The sequence below is a fragment of the Puntigrus tetrazona genome, chromosome 12 (genome assembly GCF_018831695.1).
Source record: "Puntigrus tetrazona isolate hp1 chromosome 12, ASM1883169v1, whole genome shotgun sequence".
Lineage (NCBI taxonomy): Eukaryota > Metazoa > Chordata > Actinopteri > Cypriniformes > Cyprinidae > Puntigrus > Puntigrus tetrazona.
Genome location: NC_056710.1, coordinates 2,586,213 through 2,603,824, shown reverse-complemented (window position 1 = coordinate 2,603,824; position 17,612 = coordinate 2,586,213). Strand labels below are relative to the sequence as shown.

The window sequence follows — 17,612 nt, the reverse complement described above, 5'->3', positions numbered from 1 at the left end:
CCATATTACAAATCACGAATAAAGTTACACCTGGAACTCCGTGGTGAACATTTTTATCAGTTACGGATTTCCATTTTCCTTCAGACCTGACTAGGAGATTCAGCAGCGAGGCGGTCTCGATAAGAAGAGCGAGGATCGATTGCTCAGGTCTGGGTAAAGGGAAATGGAAGTCTGCAGACGGGGATAAGAGATTGAAATCCGAATGTGGAACTTTGTTTTTGTCTGTGAGGAAATACTTTTAGGGAAATGTCTCTTCGGACCTTTTGTGTGTGTTACCTTTCATGTGCAAACCGTTAACTGGACAAAGAACTCGTAGATTCCTATCAGATTTGTTTATTGATTTGATCAGATGAGCAGCTTCAGTCAGTGCAGTGAACAGACCGACAACAGCAACAGCCTCCATTCCAGAGCTGGTGAGTGACAGTAATGTCCATATAACGCAGATAAACGATATAGATCACGTCAAAGCATGCGCTGGGATTTTCGCAGTCGCTTTTTTAAGTATAAATCCGTACGACTCGAATCCGAGTTAGTATTGTTGAATCCACCTCACCCTGTGTGACTTGTGTTCTCATAATGATGCAGCTTTCGCATCGGTCATGTTTTATTAACCTATCTTGTCATTTATTATCTAATGCTATTAAATCGTTTTAGTTTGCGTGTCCGAGCTAGTGAACGGAACCTGATATTTCAGTCTGTAGGCGAGACGGGATGTAACGATACGCGTTATTTCGATCAGTCGATCTGTTTGATTAAAATATATGATGTTTCTTACAACTATTAATATCGAACAAGCTTCGTCGTTGCGGGTGTGAAGTTTAAACGGCTGTTATTCAGAGCAATGCAATTACGGAACATTGGTTCCTCAGTCTAGTAGATGATTCATATAGTAGCGTATATCATTGATGCATTCGTTTAATCATATTATCACAAGGAAATGCAGAACTACATGGTCAGGACTTTAGTTTTATGACTTTTTAATGGCTGACGGAATCACATATTGCTGTCTCATGCCCTCCTGTGTCTGTATTTGTCTCCCTTTGTTTGGGTTGTTGTTGTTTCAGCCTCTCCTCAGCCCATGACTGCTGCACTACAGCATGTAGACAGCAGTGCTTTCTCCTGGAGCTTTTGCAAATGAAAATGGAGGACGTGTCTCTGTCCAGTATGGACAACAGTAAGATGGAGGTGAGTGGGTACGCCTTTTGTTTTCCATACGTTTCATTCTGCATAATGAGATGTGTGTTGAATAAACAAACACATGTGGGTGTTTCGCCTCTGCGTCACCATGCCTGTGTTGTGGTATACATTTTTTACACATTTCATTGGTTTTCGCTGCTATGTGTGTCTAGTGAGCGCATTGCGAATGTGACGGGATGGGTATCTATTAAAAAGGTTACTGTGCGTTTCAAGCGTGTTAATACATGATCGCGCTGTGCCTTTTCCCATAGGGCTTTGCTCAGGAGATCCTGTCTGACCTGGTGGAGGACGCCTGTTTGGGTCTTTGTTTCGAAGTTCACAGGGCTGTCAAACAGGGATACTTTTTCCTGGATGATACAGACCAGGAGAGTATGAAAGACTTCGGTGAGAGTCTCGCATTTTTCTTAAATACGACATTAAATTTGCATTCTGTGACTTAAGGCCCGTTCACACGAATAACGATAGCTCTTAGCATTCACACAAAGACACAATAATATGCCATTTATTATAAGCACTTTGCTTGATCTCTAAAGCAGGATGGATTCTGTCAAATTTTTAGCATTCATCATACTAAAAGCAATTTCAACGATAGCGATCAATAATGATTTTTAAAACATTATCTTTATCATCCTTGATGTAAACTAACAGTCTGGTTTTGTAATGTAAATTATTTTCCTGACCATTCACTGATATGACTAGTTATAGGGTTTAAAGGTCGTATATGTTAGTTTTTATAATGACTTTACAGCATTGTAACTTTAAGCTGCGATCACAGGGATGTATGAAGCTCACCTCACACAAACAAAGCAGTTTGTCAACACAGCGCGTTTAAGTCGTATTCCCTGTGAAATTAGCACCTTCCTTACTGATTGTGTGAATTCCAATTGACAAAAACTGGTTGGGTTAGATGAAGTGAACACTTCCGTTTTCTGCACTCTGATGCGCACCATACACAAACTATACCCAGGTTTGCCTCAGAAAGGCCAAATGTGTTCAGCGCTTTCTGTTTCTGTCGATTCTCAATCAATTTCCTGTCAATTGTGAATGACGCGCTGCATGCAAAGGGAATATAAATCTCATTTACATTGTAATCCATCCAAAATCCTTTTTAGGCAAAATTAGTTTACTTGGCAGACATATTTGTAACGGCGGCTATTTAGGCCGTGCAACACCAACTGCTGTCTAATTAAATAGATTAATTCTGAAATCTCAATCCGCTTGCCCACTTTAAATGGCATATTTTCCACATATAGCCTCCATGTATGTGCAGTACCATCTGCTCAATGAAATATGAGACAACCATTTTGGTATATGCAGTTTTTTTTGGAAGAAGCCACCTTGAACCCAAAACTCTTGTTTCCCCACTCTTATTTGTAGAAATCGTGGACCAGCCTGGAGTAGACATTTTTGGGCAAGTGTACAACCAGTGGAAAAACAAAGAGTGCGTGTGTCCCAACTGCAGCCGGAGCATCGCTGCCTCAAGATTTGCTCCTCACCTGGAGAAATGCCTCGGCATGGGCCGCAACAGCAGTCGCATTGCCAACCGCAGGTACTATGACCGAACAATCCCAGAGGAAAAAAATGAATATCGATGTCACACGAGCTCGAGGCAAACGTTAATCCATTTTTGATAATGCTGGTCATGTGACTGCTGTTAATGCGTCTGTATATAAATGTATGTTTAGAATTGCAAGCGGCAACAACACGAACAAATCGGAGAGCGATCAAGAGGACAACGATGATGTCAATGACAATGACTGGTCTTATGGGGCAGAAAAGAAAGGTGGGTCATATATAACCTTTCTTTGCAATAGTTTAGATTTAATCACTGAGCTGCTGAAGGGATTTCACTGCATAACTATGTATGAATGTTATATGCGTGTTGTTTATTATTTTAACATATTATAATATTTTGCTTTCTAGCCAAGAAGAGAAAGTCAGATAAGGTATTTTTACATTCTTTGAAACAACCTGTACACTTGGTAAGTTTGTTTGAACGTTACAGATGTTCTGTTCGCTTATAGATGGCCTCTCAGCATTTATAACAACAGGATCTGGTGCAAACTAGATGCAGAATTAGTTTATGAAAGGATGTAGAATTCTTATCCACAATTTCTGATAACAAGAACGCTTTGGCTACTAGCTGTTCATAAATTAGCTTTCTAAAAAGTGCCGGACTGTAGCATATTGCCTTTTTTTTTTTTATTGGTTTTATTTGCATATCCTGGCTGGAAGCTAATGTTGGATTGTTATTTTTCTGTGCAGAATCCAAATTCACCAAGAAGATCCAAATCTATGAAACATAAAAATGGTAGGTATGCGTTTTTTGATATATTTATGTTTAAGGGCCCCGATATACTCACGGCAAATCTCTTTTTCATTCTTCACTTAGAGGTTAAAAGAAGTCTGAAAAACTTCAGCACCAGTATTATACTGTTAGCAAACATGCCAGTGCTGCCCACGCTGCTTAGTGACATTTAGATGAACATGTGAATATGTACTACACGCTTTACTCTTAAATATAAAAGTAAACACAATAAAAATGACAGCAGCGGGCGGGAAAGAATGCAGTGATTGAGCATCTGATCATATTGATGTGGGTGTGTTTCTACAAGCTCGGCCTCAGAAAGTCAAATTTATTTTATAGCACTTTATACAATTGATTGAATGAATAATTCGCCCAAAAATTAACATTTGATAAAAATGTCGACCCACAGGCCATTATATAGATGAGTTTGTCTGTAACACATTTGGAGAAATTGATTATAACAGCAATTGATTGTGTTATTTTAAAAATCCAGCTAATAGAAACATAACAACAATCAACAAGAAAGCCACATGACTCCAGTTCAATAGTTAACATCTAGGCAAGTGAAATTTTTAAAGAAACAAACTTTTGCTTCTGGCTTTTATTCATAACATTGCTTTTTCCAGTGAAAAAAACTCTTGTGTGAATCAAAAGAGAAATATACACCAAATGAAAACAGTTCTGAACAAAAATATCAGTGGGTTTTGATTTGAGAGGACAACTGTGGATGGGCTTTTTCGCTGGAAGAAGGGTCATGAACTTCTGAATTATGAATTTTCTTTGTTAAGCTATTTCAAAAAAAAGCGAGCAGCTTTACTATGTCAGTGTTGTTTACCGTTTCTGCCATGAAGCAGCTCTCCAGTGTGTTCATGTATTTACTCGCTTCTAACCTCGACAGACTGAACGGGAGAAACGAACCAGAGAAAATTTCCACATCAAAGAAGGCGGAGCCGCAGAGCGCACCTACTCATTATGTAATCGTCACGAACCAATGGTAGTTCGAAGGCGTTTACCAGCCAGAGCAAACTTTTCCAGAAAGTGGGCTTTTGCAAGTCAACTGATTTTGTTCGAAATGACGTCACAACAATGCGTTCTTCAATTTCGCTTGAAGTATACGGGGCCTTTAGGGGCCATTCACACAGAGCGTGTTTTTGCATTTAAAAACGTGACTATGGGGGACAGTTTTCTTTAGCTCACTTATCGAATATCCATCTAGTGCATGTTTACCAAGAAAAACGATGGGGATGCATAAACTCAGCCCGCGTGAACGGCCCCTTAAATTGCATTCGAGGTCCATTTTAAATGCTTTACGCGCCAGTTAAAAATATTGCAAGCGATAATGTATGCTAACAGTTATCCGTCTTTGAGACTTTTAAAGTTATTGACAATAATTTAAAGCTTTTTTTTTAATTAACTGTCCGGTGAATGGTTTTCTTGAAGCCTTGCTGGGTCCTAAGAGACGCGTGGAGAACCGGGACAGTTTGTGCGCGTTTCAAAGAGAGGAGACGTTCTCTCAATAACACTGTGGGTATCAGGAGTCTCTCACCGCCCACAGCGCCACACAGTTCACCTTATCACAGGATTGTATGATCTGAATTATGCTGATCAGCAGAGATGTGGACTAATTCTTCTGTCATTCAGTTTACATTATTTTTATTTCCATTTTCATCTTCCGATTTTTTTTTTTGCACAATCTCTCATATCGTGCAGCTTTGACGGCTGGTCTCTCAAAAAAAAACGACACATCTAGAATAGAGGAACCTGCACGATACTCTCAGGGAGGAAGTTAGAACTCATCATATCGGCAGACAGATGCTTGGCCAGTTGAGCTCTCCCATCACTAAGGTGCAGGATTCTTTCTAAATGAAACTGAAATGAAATTCTCATTCTGGGAGGATTTTACCGCAGTTATTAATGAAATCGTTAAAGATTTAATAGCAAAAAATCATCATAAATCGGTGTGAACAGTTTCCCATCAGGTATTTACTACACAGTTTCTTATTACGTTGTTTTGGAGAATCATGATCCAGTAGAGTATTTTCTTTTCTCTGTAGTTCAATAGCCAAAGTGTGGTACAGTTGTACTGTATTATGTCACTAGTTTTATAGCACATTATCATACTACATGTTTTGTTTTCAATAGTAAGTTATTGGTTACAAAGAGAGGAAAGACAGTTTGGCATAGACCTCCAAAAATAATTAAGGCTTGAGAATATCTTTATCATTGTAATTTTTTTTTTTCTTTTCTCAATTATTATTATTTTTTTATGTATTAGATGTTTACAGTGTAAGGTGTCCTGTGCGGTCTCACTTTGTGACTGTGTATATATATTTGACTAGGTGAAAGATGCTGCTATCCTGACCGTGAGCCATACGCTTATGGGCATGTCATCAATGTAATAAAAGATCAGAACTCTGAACATGCTTCACGTGTGTGCTGCAAATATTTATTTCAGAAATATTGTAAAGTGTTGTAAAGGCAGATATAAAGTTCCAGTCTGTCGGTCTGATGGTAAAAATGCAACGCTTGAGGCTTTAGCTTCTTTTGAAACCCTTTTGGTGGCAGACAAGAAATATACAATTAGCTGGCCACTGATTTCAATTGTAGATTCTCAAAATTGATTATATGAGTTAATATTTCAAGACTCTTGTTGTTTGATACAACGAGTAGGGCAATTGTAAGAAAAATGCAATATTTCCAGGGACATTGCTGATGTCAAATACAATAATTTATTACTACAACACCTTTACATTCATTTTAGAATTACTATTTATGAGACACACAGGAAATGTATGTAATTTAGTACTTACTCGGCAGTGTGAAAAATTTTCACTGTTCAAAGAAACACTTGTATTTGGGAAAAACATCCTTTTGACTAAATTGATTAGTATGGGGTTTTTTTTTTTTCCACAAAATGTATAATAATCACTAAAAATGAAGAAACAAATTCATTTGGTAACACTTTTGCTTACAGTAAGGCCATAAGGCAGGAAGAACAGAAAACAAAAAAAGTTTTGCATTTAACTGAAACCGTTAGCCTGTAAAGAAGAATTTATTTTACTTTAAAATAAGCACACATTTACACGCGTTTATATTCGCAGCATGTCGATTCTCTTAATTAAATTGAATATATTTTAATTCTATATTTAAATTGCATATAGGCTAATTACTTGGCACTAAGGCAGACCAGATTAAAAATGTAACACTTCAAAACTTTGCCAAAAAACTGAGCAACATCAAGAATTGAGGGTATGAGCTCTTCATTGTACACCAAAACTGTGAGTATAGAATGCAATATAATACGTAAGCTGTCATCTAGATAGAGGATTCGAGGGAGAGATATTTGGCAACCCGGAGGGAGGAGATCTGTGAAGCCACACACTCTGACAGCTGTAGGCATTGGTCGGACTCTTAAAATGTTGTTGAGAGGCAACCATTAAGATAAATGGGGGTTTGACATGCTTTTTAGAGGAAGAGATGACACACTCAACGGACATCGATCGACAATTAGCGACAGAAGAATATGTAGATATTTGAACGCGATGCGGAAACGCGGAACTTTAAAATAGTTTTAAGTTACTCGGTGCCGATTTTGGATTTGTTTCTTAATTATTAGTGGAAAAATTATATAATAATATAATACTAATATAAAATGGCTTCTAGATCGGGTTTATCGGGTTTCCCCGTCAACCCCAGTACCCCAATAAACCCCAGCATGAACCCCATGAACCCGGGTCACACCAGCGCCATGAGAATGCCAACAATGCCGCAGAATTCACCCTACAGAGGGATGGGCAGTACCCCGAACCAGTACCACCAAGTAAGTGGCCAAACCGCTCTTTATTTGTTCTTTGAAGCGTTTAGCATCACGCCGTAGCTTGTTTTTCCCTTCTGATATAGGAAGTGTCATTGCGTTAGCGACAGTGACGATTTTATGACGGCAAACATTGTCATGAAATACAAGAATGCTTCTTTATAGCAATGAAAAGAATGAAATTGTGATTTAATTATTTTAAGAGCGCTATATAGCGCGGCCCTCGAAGAACAAACATCTACTTCCGCGTTTGAGTCCCACCATGAACGCGCGTGCTTTACTTTGAATATGTTACTTTCAAACAGTCGGTTTAGCCGCTGAGTAACCAAAGTGCTACGGCAATGCTGTTCCGTTTTGTAATATATAGTGGTGATACGATTATATTTTGACTGAACATATACCCCTGTAATACCATAGTAATAGTAGTTATGGTATTTACTGCGCCGTTGAGTGACTGCCGTGTGTATATGGGTATCGTTGCCTAATTTTCCAATGAACGTACAAAGTTAAAAACCATCTCATACCATCACTGTACCACGGTGCTAGCAAGGCATTTTTGGTAAAGTTTTACAATAATTTCCAATTACATATTAATAATTAAAAAGTCAACAAAATAGCATTGCGTTATAGTATTTGTCTTTGGTAACATTTGTAAATTCTATATGAACTCTTTTTATTAGTTCATGTTAGCACAGGTTTTACAGATCACAATATTATAATGCATAAGAGGCCCAGGTCACACATACATGGAAATTTGGACATTTTTATTCAACCTTCCACTTGTCCCGAACCTGTATGAGTTTTCTTTTTCCTGTTGAACACAACAGATGGTGGCTACCATCTGATTCTTTAAATTGTCTTCATCTGTGCTCAACAAAGAAGTACATACAGGTTTGAAACAACTTGAAGGTGACTAAATGATGACAGAATTTTCTTTTTTTTTTTTAGGTGAACTACCTCTTCAGTAAATTATGAAATTAACATTATTATATATTTCAATTTTTTGGTTAATTAATATTAACAAAAATGTAACATTGCTGCATTGTACCTCATTTTTGTTGTAACTAGCGTACATGTAGTCCTGTATATTTTTTTTATATTCTTATATTTTACCTATAATAACAGACATGTATTTGTTAGTGTCACAACAGTAGTGCTCAAATCCTACAATCGTACCCACAGCGCCCGAGTATGTCACCCAGTCGAGGAATACCATTGGGGGGCATGGGGTCTATGGGTTCCCCTCTGCCTGGTCCGTCTTATAGCGGAGCCATGTCCATGAGACCCGGAATGCCTCAAGCCGCGATGGACCCCACCCGCAAGAGACTCCTTCAGCAGCACCAGCAGCAGCCTGGGGGTCTTATGGGTCCGAGAAGGGGGTTAGTACATTTAGTATCAATAAATGTGCAAAGATACAGTACTAAAGTATAAAGATACAAGATTCACTTCAAATTTTCCATTGGAGTCTGGGTTATGAGGCCTTATGAGCAAAGGGTTTATTTTTTGGAGCGCTGAGTTAAGTTGGTTTTAGATGGTGTTAATAATGTGGCATGTTCTACTATAGAGCAGGATGACAAGTATGATGCTAACTCTGAGAAAAGCTTCTAAAGCATAAGAAGCATATGAAAGTGTCATCTGTCAGCAGATAGGCGTTTGTCTCTGGAAACCAAAGACTTCTTTGTCCTTCTAACTGAGAGACTCATTTGTTTCGTTTTGCCAAAGGATCATAGCATACAGTAACTGTGAATTTAAAAAATGATTTCAAGATGTCACATGATATTAGCAAAAAGACTAAGCCACAGGGCAGATTTTCTTATTGATGATATTGATGTTCGCCGAGGCATTTTGAACACCCCAAAGTGGAAATTTAGTAGTTGTTCACCCTCATGATGGTCCAAACCTGTATGGCTTTTTTTATTCTGACATACATAAAAGAAAATGTTTGCAAAAATGCCAGAGTGTGATCACAAAAACTTGTCTGGTTACCCATACTCTTCAGAATGTCATCTTTTGAATTCTACTAAATATATAGGCACATATACATGAACACGTGAAGGTGAGGAAATGATGACAGAATATTTACATCTGGCTATTTATTTCTCTGTAACCATGAATATTACATTTGGCCATTTGTGATACGTACATGAACAATTAAGAAATTAGTATATAGTTGAGGAGAGATGTCCTCTCGTTGATCCAAGCAATTCGATGATTCTTGGTTTCGAATGATAAAACAAGTGAAAATAAAGAGTGTCTCAAAAAAAACCAGCAGAAAAAATTCATGAGATCAGGAGCTCTCCATTAGATTTGGCTAATTTGGTCTTGTAGAATTTCTGTATTGATGACATTTATAAAAAAAAAAAGTGATGCATCACTGCTTTATTGACAGTGTACAATAGGCCATGTTTATTTCTAGATAAATAAAGATAAATACAGTTCAAATAATTGAGCAGTTTGAGGAAAGATGCATTATTACAACATTTTAAAATGTGTATTATAAATAATAGGTGTATTGTAAATATCAAGTTATGTTTAATAATATTTATTTGACATACAATTCAGTACTTTAAACTGTGCACAGCGTAATTGAAATAATGTTTTAACATATGTTTGTGTTGAGTCATGCTTCTTACACATCTGCTCCACATTTTCAGGGTGAAGAGGCGTAAGATGGCTGACAAAGTCCTCCCACAAAGGGTGAGTTTAACCAGAATAGTATAAATCTTTTTTTTTTTTTTTTTTTTTTTTATTGTGATACTGAAGTACATAGTTTCTCAAGATTTTGGTGTTTTTCAGATCAGGGATCTGGTCCCAGAATCTCAGGCTTATATGGACCTTCTGGCCTTTGAGAGAAAGCTGGACCAGACCATTGCTCGCAAAAGAATGGAGATACAGGAAGCCATCAAAAAACCTATCACGGTATGTGCAGTGTAGTAATTCAGAAATAAATTCTTAGTTCAGCTATGACAGTTAGTTAACACCTCTCCACCATCCTCTCATCCTTATTTACTCAACCTCATATCATTGCAAATCTCTATTCATTCTTCTATGGAACACAAATAAAGATCATTTAAATAATGTTGGTAACCAAACCAAGTTTTTATGACCAATGACTTGGATTGACATAGGATGAGCAAATGATGATGTCCTTTACCACCACAATTTTGTAGGAAAAGTAAAAATGTATTTGTTATTTCAGTAAATAAATATATGTATTTGTTCTGCTCTTCCAGCAAAAACGCAAACTGAGGATCTATATTTCTAACACCTACACGCCTGGCAAGCCAGAAGGGGAGGAGGCTGAAAAAGTGGCATCCTGGGAACTTCGAGTGGAAGGCAAACTCCTGGAGGATGTACGTAATGAGCTTAATTATGTGCATGCTTATTTGCATATGTGTGAAACAAGGTGAGGCTCACACAGCAAAGACCTCCGCTTACAACGTTTCACGGCTAGTAACAGCTTTAGATAAAGCTGACTGTGTCGCCCCTATGCTTAATGTTTTTTTGTTTTTTTTTTGGCAGTCTTGAGTGTCTTGGTCTGTTGGCCAGCTTAACTGCACTGGCTCACGTCCTCAGCTCACTCCTTCAAACCAGATGTGCTCTAAGTTGTTCCATGTTCCCAAACTCTGAGAAAAAGGAATTGAAACTTTGGCACATTTTTTAAAATTAGTCCAAAAAAAGCGTCCAAGCATATATTTGCAAAGCTAAAGACCTCTGGCTGTGCTCCTGCCACATGAAATGAGGAAATGATTCTTTCTTTTTCTCCCCTTTCTTCTGGCTCAGTGGTCTTAAGTTGAGTGGTACTGCAAAGGGAGGGACAGAGAAGGCATTGCGCAAGCCTGTACTGGTGCAATAGCTGTTTTTGACTAAGTGTGTGCTGCTTCTAAAATAACTCCCCCAGTGCGGTCAACTCCTAACAATGCTGTATCAATCAATGGCATGAACGCTTTGAAAAAGTATTTTATGTTCTCTTTTCCCTTTCCCCTACTTATTTATCTTTTATCTGTCTTAATCCATAGCCTGGGAAACAGAAACGAAAGTTTTCATCGTTCTTCAAAAGCCTGGTTATTGAACTGGACAAAGAACTTTATGGCCCAGACAACCACTTGGTAGAGGTATGATATTAGCAGTTACATGTTCATATTTTCTGTATTACAAGCTTGAGTTAAAATGTCCCACAATATGATTAAATCCTCATGATCGAGATGAACTCATCAAACACAACATGAAAATTCATGATTTAGCCACCATCGTGTAATGTCTTATAGCAAATTCAGCCAGGACATCTGTAGTCATATCTTTTTCTGTATGTCTTAGTGGCACAGAATGCCTACAACTCAGGAGACAGATGGATTTCAGGTGAAGAGACCAGGGGATGTGAATGTAAAATGTACTCTCCTTCTCATGCTAGACCACCAGGTATATTATACACGCGCTCACACATACACACACACACACACACACAGTGGTTACATTTATTGTTATGGTCATGCTTGAAGTGAAATGTGAAATTTAATAAAAATGGTTGATTATAGTATTGCATTTTAATCTGCTCAGGTTGCATCCAAGATTTCCTTTTACGTATTATTTTTGAAGTGTCGCTTTGAGCATTAGAGCACAGTTCTGTTAAAAATATAAACGTAATGTCAAAGAGCTATGTAGATATGTAAAAAGAAACTTTTTAAAAGTTACCTTTGCAAAAATGGACTAAAAGCCAAAAAACGAATGGGGTCTTTAAAGGAGGATCAAACTTCAGTTTGTTTGTTACAAAGTATATATTTGTCAACCCTTTACTTCTTTCTTCTCCTTCTGCTTGACTTAGCCTCCACAGTATAAGCTGGATCCACGCCTGGCACGACTCTTAGGCGTGCACACGCAGACCAGAGCCAGTATCATGCAGGCCTTGTGGCTCTACATCAAAAACAACAAGCTGCAAGACTGCCATGAGAAAGAGTACATTAACTGCAACCGATACTTCAGACAGGTACCCAAAATGTTTAGCCCTTTTTGCAAGAAATTACATTTAGCTTGTTCTCACAATTCATTGACCCCCCAGAAAACTCTGCTGAAACCATAAAAGCTTTGCATTTGGCACTGTCTGACACAACATGCTTCCACTTGCCACTAAGCCCTTGGTATTACTGGCACAGCTGTGCACTGGTTCACATCGTACCTAAGTGATAAATAGCAATTTGTCTTTTTCTAGAAGTAGAAACTTTCCACTGCTCCTGACCTGTCAACAGAGGTGTCCCCCAGGGCTCGGTTCTCTGCCCACTTCTCTTTGTAGTCTATATGCTTCCATTTAATCGGAATTCCTTTAAACCAAAGAATCGGATTACTCGTTTTCACTTTCCCCTGTTACACTGACACATAAAAATCTGAATTAGCTCCTGTGTCACCATCTTCTAACTAAGAATTCTGTCAGAAACCATGGTAATTCCACTTAATGGAATTATTTCTTACATCTTACGTTAAGAATTATGATAGAAAGTTTCTGTAATACAGCTCTAGAATTTAATAACACTTGGTAGTACTAAAATCAGTTTTAGTACTAGATGTGAGATAATTATTGCATTTCTTATGCAAAGGCAACAAAGGGATATGTGGTTATACTGTATCATTAAACTGAACCAAACTGCTGTAATCCTGCAGATTTTTGGCTGCCCCAGAATGAGATTTTCGGATATACCCATGAAACTTGCCAGCCTCCTTCAGCACCCTGACCCCATCGTCATCAATCATATCATCAGGTGTGTGTTTGTGGTTGCTATTCCTAATGTTCTTTTTTTGTTACTCAACAGTTACTTTCCATGCTTTTTGAAAGATTTTTTTAATTCAAAATATCTAAATATTTAACCTACCAGTCCAATGTTCAGCAACACTGATGTTTCTGAATATAGTTTGCACCTATATATGAATTTCCTATCAAAAGGAAAATCCATTTTAAATTGGCGAATTAACCTTAATAGAGAGAGAAAAGCAACTTGTATACAGAATAAAAGTGAATTCCTGTTGGAAAACTTTGTAAGAACATTTTTGGTGTACAACTGTCATCTTATAGTTTTAATGACTATTCTAAAATCCAATGTATAGATTTTTTTAATGATCTTATCTGCTTTATTGTTATATAATTTTGTCAGTGTGGATCCCAATGATCAGAAGAAGACTGCATGCTTTGATATTGATGTTGAGGTGGACGACCCCCTGAAAGCTCAGATGACCAGTTTCCTGTCATCCACAACTAATCAGCAGGAGATCACTGCCCTGGAGATGAAGGTGTGTGTCTAGGGACATAAAAGACACCTTGTGTAAACAATTTTCCACCCATTTTGAATTTACTTGCATATAGTTTTTAACAAAATATTTTCTTTCTCCATAAGATCCATGAGACTATTGAATCCATCAACCAGCTGAAAACCCAGAGAGACTTCATGCTCAGCTTTAGTAACAACCCACAGGATTTCATCCAGGACTGGCTCAAGTCTCAGAGCCGAGACCTCAAAGTACTTTTAATTTCCCTTGTTGGATTTCCTTCAGGGTTCTTTTATTTGCCGTCCGCCATTCATGGATGTTTTGTTTTGGTTTCTGCAGTTAATGACAGACACTGTGGGAAATCCAGAAGAGGAGAGAAGAACCGAGTTTTACCACTCGCCTTGGGTCAAAGAAGCTGTTGGACGCTATGTATTTTCAAAGGTGAGCACTTGGTATTTCTTTCCAATACAAGACTCATCAGTGGTCAGTTGCATAGACTGGTCTTAGAAAGTTATTTTTTTCTTCAAGACTGGTCCTCATTTTTTCAAGTCAGTTACAAATAGGTAGATTGTTCTAATTGACTGATTAGCCTTGGTTAACTGCTAGTTACACTGTCTCAACATAGACATACTTTATGCAAGTGCTGTAGTATCTGTAATAGTGCAATTGCTTGATTTTCAGGTCCAGCAGAGGAGACAGGAATTGGAACAGGTACTGGGAATCCGACTCACTTAAGATGATTCAGACTTCAAATCCACAGTCAACGAAGGAATTGGCTCAACAAATACAGACGAGAATGAAGCTTTCTGTTTGAAAACCAGTGGAGGAACTTTATGTAGATGTTTGGGTGATGGCATGGTTCTGGACCGTATAAATTTCAAATGGTTTTACAGTAACTGGAACTTCTTTCTCTTCGCATTAGTTTTCTGTCCTTCTCTTATATATTCTGAAAATGAGGCATCAAGTACATGATTAAGTTTGTTGACATACTCATCTTTGCTATTATTACTTTTTTTTTAATATATTTTACAGTAAGATATACCGTACTGTAGCTTATTGGCTAAAACCCCTATATGTAACTGATGCAACACAGCTTCTTTTTGTTCATAAGTTTTGTGTTTAAAGTAGGAATTGCCAAACTCAATCAACATTTGCCATTTAGCTTTTGTAAGATTTCCCATTCTGACTGCAAAGGCTATTTTTACAATCGAATTGCACAGTTATTAAGTTAAGATGCAATTACTTATGATTAAGTAGGGCTAGTAACGAAAATGCAATGTTTTTCTTCAATTTTCAATATTGTGGAGTTTTCCATTTGGTCTCTCAGGAAAAAATGTGCTGCACTGCATTCAAGAGCCATGTTTTTGTGTTTCCACCCCAGCGGGAAATCCAGCACATTTGGTTGTCCAGCTGTTTCAGTTCAGTGTACCAGACTTTCTGTCTTCATCTTGTTGTGTGTGTTTACAGATTTATTATTTTTTTTTTTTTTTTTTGAAGTCCGCTGCAGTGGCAGAGACCATACAGCATTGGACCGAATTTTTGAAAGGTAGTGCTTCAGGTGTGCAAACCATCACCATATTCTTATTTTTTCAAGTATTCAAGCCATATTTTTAACTCTCTGATAAGTAGTTCAGTTAAGTATGTACTTCTACATTCCAAACAGCTGATGATAAGTTTTTAAGTTGAATTTAATATGTGGTTGTTCATATTGTTGTTGTTTTTGTTTTTAAGTATCAATGACAGAAAGTTACAGGTAAAAGTAAAATAGTTAACACAATATTGACAATTCTGTCATCATTTACTCATCCTCAACACAAAGGAAGATATTTTGAAGAAAGTTTGTAACCAGGCTGTTTTAGGTCACCATTGACTCCCATAGTACTTTTTTTCCTATTGTGGAAGTGGTGAGCCAAAACAGTCTTACAAACGTTTTTTTTTTTTTTTAATATCTTCCTTTGTTTTCAGCAGAACAAAGAAATGCATACAGGTTTGGAACCACTTGAGGGTAAGTAAATGATGACAGAATTTTTCTTTTGGGTGAACTATTCTTTTAAGAAATATAGCAGGTTCAAGTTGAGCCCTATAATTTGTGACATGCTGCTGATTACCACAGAAAACCCTGGTAAAGTGGTAAAAACAGAGCGTTTTGACATTAATATGTTTAAAATAAAATTCTTTAAATGCATCTCTAAGGAACAAGTTGAAATTATTTAGTTTTAATCGACAGCATGTCACAAATGTTGTCCATAGAGCTGAACTAAGAATTTCTCCTCATTTTGTTTATAGTTGAATTACTCAGACAGTATTAATGCTGATCTGAAATGCAACAAGCTTTTTTGTTCCTTTGATTTACTTGTGAATGGATTAAGCTTTTTTTGTGTAAATGCAATTAAGTTCTTACAACTTAAGTTCTGTTTTATATTTTTGTATCAATCAAATGCTTACATTTTGTACTTTTTTTTTTTTTTACTGGGAAATCTAAATATTTTAAACAATAAAGTTTCCATAAAGGAGAATTCACATGTGTATGTATTTTTTAACATAGCAATAATTATTATTATATTTAATGTTCTGGAAGGCTTAACTTAAATGAATTTTAAATGTTACAAGCATATATTTTCAAAATGTAAGAAAACCAGGTGAGCTTCTGTCTACTAGATGGTAAACCATTTGCTAGATAAAGTCCAACAACGATCATGTTGATGCATGTATAGCGTCTGGTTATTCTGGTAATACCGGTCTCCATTAATACCTCACCTGTGCATTTTACAACTGTTGTTGTGGATTTGCAAAGTTACATCTTGTAACGCAAAACGAATGTGGGAGATTTGAGACGGCTGGACGGATTGCATTGTTTGAACAGTCCTTGCTGGTCTGTTTATTAAAGCTATTACAATGTAAACTGTATAATAGGGGTTCAAGTCTTGTCTCATACTATGGCAAGCTGTTTTAATATTTAATCCTTAAAGTTCATATTTTGGTTTTGGTAGTCCTAAACAACAAACTGACATGCATGCAAGGTCGCTTTTATTTTCTTACAGTATGCATACATTTTTTTCCTTATTTGTTCAGTGACTCCCAAACAATTTATCGATTACTTTTTCCAAACTCCTCCAGTGTTTGAGCTTTTTACGCTCCAAAATTGACACCTAATTCAACAAATGAATTTGCAATTACATTCAGAACAAACGTAAAAAGAGCAACAAGAGGGCAGGCAGTATGCTAATGTTTCGTTTTGACATCAACATAAAAACAACTTGTTTCAGTCAACTCTTTCTTTTGAGAGACAATAACATTATACGCAGTGCACTCTCAGATTTAAAACTGTATTACACACTGCATGAAAGGTCATTTTCAAAAATCCATAATGGGCATTTTTAAAAAGATACTAGTTCTTATTTTTAGATACTGTTACTTATACAGATATAGCACTGTTCAGAGCCAGACCTGAATCAGATTGTAAATCTGTGGGGTGATCTGAACAGGGCTGTGCACAGGAGATCGCAATCTCACAGATTTGGAGTGTTTTTTATGTTGTTTTTTTTTTTTACTTAGTACGGGTTAGAGTTTACATTATAGGTGAAAAAAGTTCGAAATTATCTTGGTCTCATTTTTTACATAACAGAAACATGGAATTTTAACAGGGGTGTGTATAGACTTTTTATACCCACTGTGTATATATATATATATATATATATATATATATATATATATATATATATATATATATTTACACACAGACTTTTAAGATTCACATGCATATTTGGCTGATCCTTGAAATGATCGCAGAAAGCAGTGCAAAGTTAATTCTGTGCTTACGTGATCTAATAATTTAATCTAGTTTTTTAAATGTAGATTTAAAAATTAATGCATATAATTTGAGACTAATGTCTTCTTGACAATTTTTCATTACATTAGCTGACTTTTCCATTTGTTGACATGACATCATTAGATTAAGATCATATATTATGATAAACACTATGTTTAACCATAATCTTTAAAAACATGATATTAATCATATAATAAAATAAAAATAGCTTT

The 17,612-nt window shown here is 36.7% G+C and overlaps 2 protein-coding genes across 7 annotated transcripts; both read left to right on the top strand.

Annotated features, from left to right (window-relative positions):
• Positions 1–132: 132 nt before the first annotated feature.
• On the top strand, positions 133–5,929 carry atxn7l3b (ataxin 7 like 3b). 6 transcript variants are annotated; one of them, XM_043254406.1, is made up of 8 exons: positions 133–413; positions 1,065–1,185; positions 1,449–1,581; positions 2,575–2,746; positions 2,883–2,980; positions 3,121–3,179; positions 3,463–3,508; positions 4,946–5,929. In XM_043254406.1, the coding sequence occupies exons 2-8, from the start codon at positions 1,135–1,137 to the stop codon at positions 5,023–5,025; spliced, it is 639 nt and encodes a 212-aa protein (XP_043110341.1). In that variant the 5' UTR covers positions 133–413; positions 1,065–1,134; the 3' UTR covers positions 5,026–5,929. The 6 variants fall into 6 exon arrangements, with proteins under 6 accessions (XP_043110341.1, XP_043110342.1, XP_043110343.1 ...); XM_043254407.1 differs by having other exon boundaries at positions 135–413; positions 3,121–3,143; XM_043254408.1 differs by having other exon boundaries at positions 135–413; positions 4,404–5,929.
• Positions 5,930–6,933: 1,004 nt separating this feature from the next.
• On the top strand, positions 6,934–16,081 carry smarcd2 (SWI/SNF related, matrix associated, actin dependent regulator of chromatin, subfamily d, member 2). Its single transcript, XM_043254145.1, has 13 exons — positions 6,934–7,325; positions 8,502–8,698; positions 9,974–10,016; positions 10,116–10,238; positions 10,553–10,672; positions 11,339–11,434; positions 11,637–11,738; positions 12,142–12,303; positions 12,972–13,069; positions 13,460–13,595; positions 13,700–13,822; positions 13,911–14,012; positions 14,253–16,081. Exons 1-13 carry the CDS (start codon positions 7,158–7,160, stop codon positions 14,304–14,306), a joined length of 1,524 nt encoding a protein of 507 aa, XP_043110080.1. The 5' UTR covers positions 6,934–7,157; the 3' UTR covers positions 14,307–16,081.
• Positions 16,082–17,612: the final 1,531 nt, after the last annotated feature.